Source organism: Ruditapes philippinarum, unplaced genomic scaffold, assembly GCF_026571515.1.
Source record: "Ruditapes philippinarum isolate M1 unplaced genomic scaffold, ASM2657151v2 ctg624_1_1_1_1, whole genome shotgun sequence".
NCBI lineage: Eukaryota > Metazoa > Mollusca > Bivalvia > Venerida > Veneridae > Ruditapes > Ruditapes philippinarum.
In genome coordinates this window covers 440,881-454,045 of record NW_026859768.1, presented here as the reverse complement: position 1 = coordinate 454,045, position 13,165 = coordinate 440,881, and the positions used below count along the sequence as shown (strand labels likewise).

Below are 13,165 nucleotides of genomic sequence, written 5' to 3'. Positions count from 1 at the left end.
TCCTGGTTGATAATTCTGTTTGACCATTCAATGTGCAGTATCTCTCAAGGCAGTTGTTGGTGTCAAGACCTGTATTTTGTGGTCAAGGACTTAGTACCTCTCCAGTTTTCTCCACCAGAGAGGAGGACTGTCATAACAGTTTGAGTGATTATTTTTATTTTACTAGACAGGGTTTAGGGTGCCAAATGCATGGCGGGCGTTGTATATCTTTCTTTGTGCTCCATAACATTCTTGTGTGCTTATATCCGACTTATTTCGAAACCGCCTTACATTTACGAAAATGATTTAATATTATTGCACTATATTTATAAATCATTTTTAGGCTTTGTTTAGTAAGATACTATCTAGAAAATTCAGAAGAAGACAATAATAAGCTTTCTAAATTAGAATTTCTCATGTGGTTTATCAGAGAATGTAATGAAATAATTTCAGGCAAAGATAGCATCTACTCTTTGATGGTAACTATGGGTTTCTCTGATCTGTTCTCATTTTATTAGATTTACTTTTACACATGTCTAAAATTAATAAAGAAACAAATAAATCAAAATGTCAAGTTGTTCTATATAAAGCCACGTTCTTAAATTGCACATAGGTTTATAGCTATAACTTCCGAAAATTGCTACATAAATAACAAAAAAAAATTAACCAACGAAAAAATGTATTATAACTATTATCATTTCTCAAAAAATATTTGACAAAGAGTGCCTCTGTTAGACGTGGCGCATAGGTAAGAAATGTCTGCAAGTTCTTACCGACTTAGATGTTGACCCGCAATAAAATTCAACCCAATGTTTGTAACGGAATATCAACAACATTTGAGAAATAAACAAGACTTTAGTTGTATAATAAGAAGAAATCGGCAATAGGAAATTTTACGTAAAATATCATTATCATTGTGTGAAAAATAGGGTAACATCTGAAACTTTACAGATACAGGAAAAATAGGGCAACATCTGAAACTTTACAGATAAAGGAAAAATAGGGCAACATCTGAAACTTTACAGATACAGGAAAAATAGGGTAACATCTGAAACTTTACAGATACAGGAAAAATAGGGTAACATCTGAAACTTTACAGATACAGGAAAAATAGGGCAACATCTGAAACTTTACAGACACAGGAAAAATAGGTTAACATCTGAAACTTTACAGATACAGGAAAAATAGGGTAACATCTGAAACTTTACAGATACAGGAAAAATAGGGTAACATCTGAAACTTTACAGATACAGGAAAAATAGGGTAACATCTGAAACTTTACAGACACAGGAAAAATAGGTTAACATCTGAAACTTTACAGATACAGGAAAAATAGGGTAACATCTGAAACTTTACAGATACAGGAAAAATAGGGCAACATCTGAAACTTTACAGATACAGGAAAAATAGGGTAACATCTGAAACTTTACAGATACAGGAAAAATAGGGCAACATCTGAAACTTTACAGATACAGGAAAAATAGGGTAACATCTGAAACTTTACACAATAAAACGACAATACAGGAAAAAATAGGGTAACATCTGAAACTTTACACAATAAAACGACAATACAGGAAAAATAGGGCAACATCTGAAACTTTACAGATACAGGAAAAATAGGGCAACGTCTGAAACTTTACAGATACAGGAAAAATAGGGTAACATCTGAAACTTTACAGATACAAGGAAAAAATAGGGTAACATCTGAAACTTTACAGATGCAGGAAAAATGGGGCAACAATCTGAAACTTTACACAATAAAACGACAATACAGGAAAAATAGGGCAACATCTGAAACTTAACACAATAAAACGACAATGCAGGAAATTTAGGGCAACATCTGAAACTTTACAGATACAGGAAAAATAGGGCAACGTCTGAAACTTTACAGATACAGGAAAAATAGGGTAACATCTGAAACTTTACAGATGCAGGAAAAATGGGGCAACATCTGAAACTTTAATTTACACAATAAAACGACAATACAGGAAAAATAGGGCAACATCTGAAACTTAACACAATAAAACGACAATACAGGAAAAATAGGGCAACATCTGAAACTTTACAGATACAGGAAAAATAGGGCAACGTCTGAAACTTTACAGATACAGGAAAAATAGGGTAACATCTGAAACTTTACAGATGCAGGAAAAATGGGGCAACATCTGAAACTTTAATTTACACAATAAAACGACAATACAGGAAAAATAGGGCAACATCTGAAACTTTACACAATAAAACGACAATACAGAAAAAAATAGGGCAACATCTGAAACTTTAATTTACACAATAAAACGACAATACAGGAAAAATAGGGTAACATCTGAAACTTTACAGATACAGGAAAAATAGGGCAACATCTGAAACTTTACACAATAAAACGACAATACAGGAAAAATAGGGTAACATCTGAAACTTTACAGAATAAATATGTGAGTGCTATTTTAGGTGATTCTCTGCATTTTACAAATCATTCCTTAGTTTGGTATGATTCTTTTAACACCATACTAGAAATTGTTGTGAATTATAGACAGTTTCATTTAGCTTTAAACCCTTTCAATATTTACCTATTACTGGGCGTTTCAACCGCGTTAAGTTTATGGAGTCACTCAGGACATCGGAATTGCGAGTTTCAGTTTTGATCGCAGTACATTTTTGCGACGGACGCGCCCTCAGGCGCGTTCAGAGCTAAGTCATCTACACATGGGATTTCGTTGGCTACAATCGCGCAATGTGTCCTAAACCAATTAACAGCCCAAGAAATAGTACATGAATTTGATCCTTCAAAACTCCCATACTTTGACTGGATATCTTAATGTCTTCCATATTTAGCCTTTTCAATTTCAAATTAAGTTATCCAAGTTAAAATATGAACGTATATTATTGATAAAAACGTTGTAGTCCCGTAGTATTATTGCGCAATATGCAAATTACTGCTGAAACGATTTACCGCTGTCGAAAAAGTAGGACAGCAAATTATACTACAATAAAGGTGTAACCTCTGAGTTCCAAGACATTATTAGTAGGAAATAAATATTTCTACATTATACAAAACATTATTATTAACAAATCAAAAGTTTTTCGTGACTCTAGGATAACTCGCGCATTAATAAAAGAAGAACTATTTTCGTGACTCATACCGCGGGGATAGCTGAATATTCAGCAGTTATTAATATATTAGATACAGTACAATGGTTAGTATAAATATCTATTTTTGAAAATGCATGTAAGATTAGAGAGTTTTACAACACTTTACCGCCATGTAGTCTTTCATGGTAAGGAAGTTATCAGTTCTACTTCCGATTCTTGTGGTTTGTTTACATATTTTTCTAGGTCATGATATGAGTTAGCCTTCGCTATTCTAAAAATAGATTCTGCTTCACCTGTTCTGATTTTTGGACATGCGATAAGGAAGTACACATTATACATGTAATTAATAAACCAGCGGATTACATGCAATACTTTAAGAAATTCTATACAATTGTAAGAAGCAAACAAGTTGAAAATGGAATTTAGTGTGAAATTGAAAAGGACAACTAAACACTGTAGTGCTTAAGTGACATTTAAATTAAAATAAAAACGATGTGCTCTGGCCTACATCTTTACCTTGTAAATAAAAAAAATCTAAGAAATACACTATTAATTGCTGATGATTTTAACCAAATTTTTTTTAATGAGACATATCCAAGAGAAATGAAAATACAAATGACTATTTTATTGTCTATATGCACACTATGATATAACACGAAGCAATTCTAAATATAATTCTCAAATGTATAATGTATTATGTTTGAAGTTTATTTGCCTGGATTTATTCTAAAAAATATTTCGTTGACAGTTTTTTTTTCTATTTACATATCATTTCTTAAAATAATCGATAAGGACACTGATTTACAAGTTTGACGAGAGTTTTTAAGCATAAATTTCATTCTGTATTTAAGTGCTTGAAAGTAGAAAATCTGAATTATATCAGTTTGGGACACAAAATATATTGCTCTACAAATCTCGAACTTGTATGAAACAAATTTTCTCTGTTATATATTTTGTGTTTTGTTTTTGTTTTGTTTTTTTTTCTAAAAGAAGCCTTAGTGTCTCTCCGGTTGCATGTCCGTCGCATTCAGTGCTGCAGCACTTTGATTTCTTGTAAGTTTAGTCACCTTCATGCCTGTTTCAATTGATATATATATGAAGAGATAGACACATATAAGAGAAACACTTAGGTACGTAACTGCCCTCATACCTGTACATGTATATCTTTACCCAAACCAGACATAACATTTGTTTCAGTTAATGATTATATTTTATACCACATATTTGTCTATAATTAGATATTGTATTAAAGACACAGTAATACAGTATAGTTCATTGTAAGTATAAAATGAAAACATAGAAAATAATTTTAAAAAATAAATAAAATATACTTGTACGAGTATGTTGGATATATTTATTGTAATATGTATATCATGTATACTAGTAACTAACAAACAAGCACTGTTAGTCTTAATAGATACATGTATATTAATATATGTTATCTCATAAAGAAAAAAAGACACGATCTTTTTAGGAGTTACGAATTAGAAGTATATTGATTTAGTTTTATCCGATTCACAGTCGCTCATAACCAGGCAATAAATATTTCCTTACCTTAAATGAGGAAAATCTTCTTCTTGTTAGTCGGAGAATACCTCATAATTGTTCCCTAATGGTCTTCACAGAAAATAAAACAATTTAAAGAAATAGGACCGTTCTAATAGAAGGCTATAAATAGCTATTTGACAGCTGAAATATACACAGGAATGTAGTTCATGTATTACATTTCTCAAAATGTTCACGTTTCTAAGTTTTGTACATGTATTATCTTTTGACGGCGTTTCCTAAGCCCATTTGTGCGCAAAATATTGACTATACATGTATTCGAACGATTTCCGATTGCTAAAAAATACGATACGTTTATTTGTTCCATGTATTTATCAATACTCGGCTTAAATCACGGATATATAACAATGAAATAATAAGAGGTTGCCTAACGTGCCAATTTCAATGTATTTAGATTATTGGTGTGCTGAAAGCATTGTTCGAGAGGAAAACAAACAAGCTCCTGCCCTCTTCACGCGAACCCATTAACGTCAGGCATTAACACACCGTATTACCGGCGGCAGTGATGGCAGATCACTGCAGTGATGGCAGATATCTGAAAATTACCGATCGGTACAGGTAGGTTATAAATTTGGTTGGTTTAATTATATTACACAAATACGGCCCATATCATTGCTATAAAACTATTGTCCATTGAATGGAGATACTGTAAGGTAATTTTGGACTCGTTTTTTCCTGTTTTAAGACTATTTTGAGCAGGTTAAAAGTGAAAGCCTTGGAAAAAATCCGTGAAAATGTCTGTTTTCTGTTCAAAATATCTCGAGTTTTAAGTAAATGGCAGGATTTCCTGTTATCAATATAGACGTTCATCCATTGGGGTCACGCAAGCCAAATATCTACCCCGTGAGTCTTTTCTTGAAAGTTTTACAGACGCTCAATCTTGTCCGGTCGAAGAAAAATTGCTGCCGTTGTAGGCAGATACATATTATAAATGCTGCCGTCGATGGCAGAAATACCACGAAAGTGGCTAACATTCTGACAGAAAATCAAGTTCAATCTTTTATCAATTCCTCTTTTCTTTGCGTCATTTTAGTCGGAATTGATACGTTAAACTATCATTTCTAATATTTTCTCAAGATAGAAAAAGTTATTAATGCGGTGTGTGCATCGAAAAAAGCTTTTTAGCAAAATGCAGTTACAATACAAAAAGTGATGATTTAGTACGACAAAATTTCACTATAAATAGAGAAATGAACATGAAAAACTTCATTTTTCTATATTCATGCATGTGTGCTTGATCTGTTCATATGAATTGAAAGGTCAAAAAAGAGAAAAAGAATATAACAAATCAAAAAATTCTAGTGTTTTTCCTATAAATACAGGATTTATTTTCATCTTGTGATATGAATCATCGAAAGGTTCATCTTTATAAGTTGTCATGGTTACAACTAAAATGAATGAAAAAATATATAGTTAAATGGGAGCACGTGATGTTAGAACTGTTGTTAATAGTTTAGCATAGTAAATGTAATTCAAAGGCAAACTACAACGCTATTACAAACATGAAAATTTAAAGAAATGAATCCACGTTGTCGTGTTTTTCAAGAACTTGATAATATAGGAAAATATTTGAACTGTCAATAATATTATCTTTCCATTTTACATTAACATACATTGTTTATGATACACTGATGCCAGTTGCGAGGTTAATAGTCTCCCCTTTTATTACATCAATTTAATAATCTATAATCTGCGCCGATTAAGTAAATTTCAGCCTTTATTTGTCATAAAGCGATGAACATTATTACCTCGAGAAAATAATGTCATATGCTAGCAAATGAATATCCACTTACAGAAGTTACTTGCTGTAATATGCAATTGGCGTTATGTCTTAAAAAGGGAGTGCGCTGCTAAACTTAAGATACATATAGTATTGTATGCATGTAACTGACAGACACAACAGATCAAGCACACATGCATGAATATAGAAAAATGAAGTTTTTTTCATGTTCATTTCTCTATTTATAGTGAAATTTTGTGGTACTTAAATCATAACTTTTTGTATTGTAACTGCATGTTGCTAATAAGCTTTTTTTCGATGCACATACCGCATTAATAAAAAAATCAAAAAATCTACAAAACAGCAATTTTTCTTCAAAATTATATGTGAGGCCATGTTTTAACATGGAAAAACGCGTTTTTGGGTAATTTCGTTTTTTTTTCATCATTTTCTGTTAACCCATTACCAGATATATACGCCTTTCTACGCCTTTTTCACCCCCCCCTTTTTTTGCTTTCTCAAATGGTGAAAAATGCCTTATTCCTTATTTAGGCCCCCAAACACTTGTTTTTTGTTTGATAAATGTTGTTTAAAAATTGACCACTTTTTCGGCGCGGCCCCCCACCCCATCCAAAAGATACATCAGGGGGTTACCAGAAGGGGGATGTGCCCCCTTCTGTTTGGGGGGTTTGAAGGGGGGCTGAGTCCCCCTCATCGCCAAGAAAACTTTGGACTTGTGGGAGGCTAAAAATGGCCCCAGGTCGATCATAAGGTAACGTGTAACCAATGCTGAAAAGCCTTTGACTCTATCTCAATCCATTGAGAAGTGGCAGCACTTTGAAATCAATTTTGATGGAAAAAATCAACGCAAAATAGTGATTTTTGGCAATTTTGAGATGTCCCCTAGTTGCTATGGTAACAGGAAATTTTCAGACTGAACATGTTGTTACAAAGGCAATGGTCCAGTCAAACATTTGTGCCAAGTTTGATTAGTATTGAAGCAGTTTTTATAGTTTTATAGCAACTTGAACTTGTAACGGGAGACCTTTCAATGAAAACAGCCATTTTTCGCAAGATGCTCATGGGGTAATGTGTTAATAACTTTTCTATCTTGAGAACATATTAGAAATGATAGTTTAACGTCTCAATTCTGAATAAAAGGACGCAAAGAAAAGACGAATTGATAAAAGATTGAACTTGATTTTCTGTCAGAATGTTAGCCACTTTCATGGTATTTCTGCCATCGACGGCAGCATTTTATAATATGTATCTGCCTACAACGGCAGCATTTTTTCTTCGACCGGACAAGATTGAGCGTCTGTAAAACTTTCAAGAAAAGACTCACGGGGTAGATATTTGGCTTGCGTGACCCCAATGGATGAACGTCTATATTGATAACAGGAAATCCTGCCATTTACTTAAAACTTGAGATATTTTGAACAGAAAACAGACATTTTCACGGATTTTTCTAAGGCTTTCACTTTTAACCTGCTCAAAATAGTCTGAAAACAGGAAAAAACGAGTCCAAAATTACCTTACAGTATCTCCATTCAATGGACAATAGTTTTATAGCAATGAAATGGGCCGTATTTGTGCAATATAATTAAACCAACCAAATTTATAACCTACCTGTACCGATCGGTAATTTTCAGATATCTGCCATCAGTGCAGTGATCTGCCATCACTGCCGCCGGTAATACGGTGTGATTAAGTGAGATTCAGTTCTATAAGAAGAAAGAACGATGTGATAACAGCAAGATATAATGTGCGACCAGGGTGCAGTCTGTAAGTTATATTCCTATACACATACATTGATTCCTAAAAGTCGATGGAATATAATACTGAAACTTGCTAATTGGATAGAATGTAAATATAGAATGTTGACATTTTGTCACGCATTGCTCGCTTGATAAAATATTGCAAAAATGTTCTTGCTATATGGAACATTGTTTTTCTATTGTGTATAGTACAATGTAGACTTATGCACATTCAAATATTTGAATGTTTAATATTTATTTCAGAGTGTTTAAATAAATAATAATATACTATGCCAAGAGAAAATGTTTATATCAAATATGATCATGGTTTCTTTTAAAACACTGTATCTTTGGATTTTAAACCTAACGTTATAAGTCCTTAACTTAATGTAAATTTGTAGAGACAGTCTTGCTGCTTCAGGCGGTGCTAGGGTGGTAGGTAATCGGACTGTGGCGTTTGGTCCCGGTTTCACCTCGTGGACAGACTCGTTCTGACCGTGTCTAATTGCATTGTAAGGCTGATCATTCAAAATTTGTTCAATTCAAAGTCACGTTTGACTCGTTTTATGTTATATTAATTCCCTTACTACTCCATTCCCTGTTGTTATATCCCAAAGTTTAAAGTTAAAATAGAACCATTATCAACTGATATTTACATTTGAATGTGTCGTTGGACCATCTATTAAGAAGAAACATTACAAGTTTATGTTGTTGTAAAATCATACAGGCTCTTTTAAACATACTAACCTTTTATTTTCTAATCTCTGCTTTATTTTAGGAAATACATTGTATCAGACGTAAAGTATAATCTTGTTCTAATCAAAAAATGAAGTCTGGTTTTTCTCGGCAATCCGATCTAGCTAATCTTTGTTACAACCAAAATACTGAACTACATTATCACCAGTTTTCCTTTCTATCAAATCAAGTCACGTATTAGCATAATTGCTGATTCGTTTAGGTCTAGTACTAATTACTTCGGCTATTGGATAGATAGTAAATTAATTGACTATTAATGTAAATTTGAATGGTGATTAGGTGGACAGGCAGGCATTGGCCCACTGCGATTAAAGAGGAAGAAAACAAGATAACCGATTTGTGTAGTTAGTCAATATATCAGATTACTCCAGTAAAGACTAGGGAAAAGTTCGGGGAAAAGGCGTGCGTTAAATCATAAAAATATGAAAGATATAGAAAAATTAGTGTTAACGTTAAAAGCTAATTTCCGATGAATATATAATTCAGTTTTTACGCCTGATGAAATTAAACATAGAGCAATTTTATTCGTCAATATTTTCATAAAACAATATTTTTGATCAATGCAAATATCATGTATTTTACCGTAGACTGATTAATACATAAGAAACGTGGTCTAATGTCGCAGTGAACATATTCGAGTGCCTTTAACTACCGAACTGCACGAAATTTAAATAACAGTTCTATGGAAACATTTTTCATATTGGCTTTCTTTCTGTGGGCCAATTTGGATTAGGAAAAAAGAAGAATTACTTTAATAACTGTCGTTAAGAGAATGGATATCCTGCGAAGTTAAGCGGAATTTAAAAGCGCTCCCGGTATTTCGTATTGGAAAACTTTCATTGGAGAGACGTTAGTGAGAGAACACGTACAGTTGCGAAATAGTTGCCGCGGATTTCAGTTTACCAAAAAAGTATAAAAGTATATTTTAAAGTTTTGCTATAAACATTTAAGTACTGATTCGTGTAGCTGAGCTAATTTTATTATTGCATCAATTATTTCTACCAAAAGATGTAGTTATGAATGTAAAGGGATTATATTTTAGGTTTTATCTTTAAAATTTATTAATAGATGTTGACAATACAATAGCTTTTATTTACACACTTTTATTACTTGAATGTTTGCGAGCATGCGGTTTACAGGGCCCGACACTTGTTATGTGTACAGAGATATCATAAAAGGGGCCGCTGCATGGAGAGATAACATCCTGTGTGTAAACTGATATGCCCTGAGGGGTTAAGGATATCGGCAGTTGTCTAGAGTTTAGGATTGATGTTTTAAACATTACACTTTCTGATACACGCACAAATGTAAACAACCTGTGAGATTTTCTAAGACAGAAGTTAATATTCAGTGTTGTGAGAATCAAATAGTTTTTTTTCTAAAATAAAAGGATTTTAAATTGAACTTTTGAAGGTGATTCATACAAAAGAAGAGCGGGAATTCAAAGATGACGCGAGAACATATAGACGTGAAAATGCTCGAACAGATTGAGGTTAGTTATTACTCAAAACTTTTATACTTTAAAGAAAATAAACTTCTTTTTGTAATAATATGACATTTGAAATTAAAAGGGCGAAAACTGTTGTTATTATGTTTTCCTACATGTATGAAAAATTGTTTAACAGTTGTTATACTTTGTACAACGTTACTAAACACGTTTTCCCATTTTAAAGATAAAAATATAACCCAAATGCATACTGTACCTTATAAAAAAAGTCAAACACGGAAGAATAAATATTTACAAAAGAAAAAAGTATAAAATAAATACAAAACAAGAAAAATATAAAGCTGTTGGATATAATTGTTTTTACAACTCTTGAGTTTGATTTGGCGATAACTTCTACAGACCCTGGGAAAATATTGCATACATATGTTTGTAATTGACTAAACTGTGGAATTTTTGTTGCTTTAATAAAAGGCTAATTTTCCTCACTTTCAGAGTTTGTTACAGACTGTAGTTGGGAAAATAAAACCCTTGGAAATGTTTTACATGCACCTTTGGTATTTACATGTATTTGTTATTATTTCTCTGATTTATGTACATGTATAAATAATAGAAAATAGCAGCTACATTATTTTTCTCGGACAATAGGGCCTGCTTTAGTATAACATACTGACTATAGCAGGGAATCAATGTTAAACATACTAAAATAAACTTTTTTGGCGACCATTAACATTTCGCCATTTGAGATGGGGTTTTTTTTTCATTGAACAAAAGGGTAGCCTGGTTCTGTCAAGTTGAATTTAAGTGTTTACATAACACAACACCAAACAGTTTAAATACCGGGTATTATATTTTATGGAAAAGGTTATTTGTTTTTTTTTTAATTACATCTTTAACCTTGTGATCATCAGATGTATATATTTGTATTGACCATCTCCGAAGTCCATTATCTGATGTAAAGGTCAACTGACCGCTAATTTTCCGCAGATAACTAATTTATAAACTGTTCAAATTACTTACCATCAATGGCCGCCAGTAAAACTATCCAGACTGTGTCACGTGTTACGTAATATGACGTAACGTATTGGCCGGAGGGCGTGTAGATATGCGTGTAATAATGATGTGCAATTCTATCCTACATTCAACGGGATGCACCCATTATTTGCTATGATGCAATGTGATACAAATTCGAGTTTCGATGGATAATAAAAGCGTCACCGCGGTTATAAAATTAAGAATTTGTGATATCACCTAATTTTGATACAACATAGCTAACTACAGATAATATGCGTTAAGGTTACGCTTTAACAGTATGAAACTAACGAAATAGAGTTTGCATTGTTCGCTAACTTTCAATATCTTTACATTTCAAAGAGATCGGTCTAAAAGAAACATGTCACGAAATAATTAGAAATATTATCTTAGGAAAGACGCAGACTGTATTAACCGTAAGCGTGCTGGTGACAACGAAATTTATTCTTGCGACCAGTGCAGACCAAGATCAGATGGCACTGTTTACTATACATTCAGTACTTACTTTGGTTTTATTCTATAACTGAATGAGTAATTGATGATAAAATAGTTTGATTCATGTCTCATTTGACTCTATAACTTTATATCTGACGATAGAAATAATCTTATTCACATCTCATTGAATATCTGATAATGAAAATAGCTCGAGTTATCATATATTTCATTGAAAATTTGACGACGAAAAGTTTACTCTATAATTTTGAAAATATTTGTCGATATATGTTTGTCTTGTATGAATTTGTGAATACGTTTTTCCATTACTCTGTGTGGATATAAGACGATGTGTGTGCTGGGGTTCATACTATGACCATGATAACTCGATCTCTGCAACATAATTATTTGGCAGACTTTAAGAGTTGTCGAGTTGGATACACAATAAGGAAGCATTTTTCAAGGCAGAAATGAAGAATACAAAACGAGTGTTTGAAACTTTCTTTCACGAGGCTTCCAAAGATAGTATGGTAGCTAGTTAGGAACACACTTGGACACATAGTGGCGCTTTACTCGGACAAACAAATAACTGATTTGAAGGAGATTTATCATGCCACAAGTGCATTTCTGTAACACATTGCTAAAGTTACCTATGGGTGTTCTCCCTTTTTAACTAAGTTAAAGGAAACAAAAGCAGTCATTTTATACACACACGCCGTCCAGTAAACAATTTAAAGTAACACATACACAACTACCGTAACAGTAATGTCCGTGTCACGTATAGTGTCAATATATGTCAACATATTACATCTAGGATTTCTGATTTCCATTGTGTTCACTGTCAGTACAATGTTGTAGATTGAGAGAGAACAAATATGATATTTGCCTAAGTAAACATACCAACGTTTGGAGGATGAATGTGTGAAGTTACTTGATGTTTTGTATGATAAACTTTATGAATAATGTATCACAGAATCATCATTATCAAACCCATGCCTAACTTAACTAAGTTATATCTTTTCTATGAATAATGACCTCTTTATTAATTCAATTGATGAATAATTGAGTACAGGACACCGATTTTTGCTATGTCGTTCCAGCTCTAACTTATTAGTTTTAATGAAGTCAACTGGTATAGTTAATAGTTTGACGTTTTGCACCACCTCTTTCTTGTCTTGGGTCAGATCCGCATTGTTTTCTTCCGGTTCAGTTCGGTTATCACAACACAAGTGTTTACTAAACATTTAAAATGGGGACTACATTCGCACTAACAACACGTAATGTTCGCCATTTATGAAACAAGTTTATATTATTTTATTGCTTATGTTGTGGTAATTCGACAAAAATAAAGATAAAATAAATAGAAGTAACAATGAAGAACGATGTTCT

General features: G+C 32.7%; 1 protein-coding gene across 1 annotated transcript in view; it reads left to right on the top strand.

Moving 5' to 3' along the window:
• Positions 1 to 9,618: 9,618 nt before the first annotated feature.
• LOC132757877 (CD82 antigen-like) overlaps positions 9,619 to 13,165 on the top strand; it is a 42,003-nt gene continuing 38,456 nt past the window's right edge. Inside the window, exon 1 of the mRNA XM_060749369.1 lies at positions 9,619 to 10,360. Within this exon, the coding sequence (XP_060605352.1) occupies positions 10,316 to 10,360 (45 nt within the window). The 5' untranslated portion in view covers positions 9,619 to 10,315. The remainder of the gene's footprint in view (positions 10,361 to 13,165) is intronic.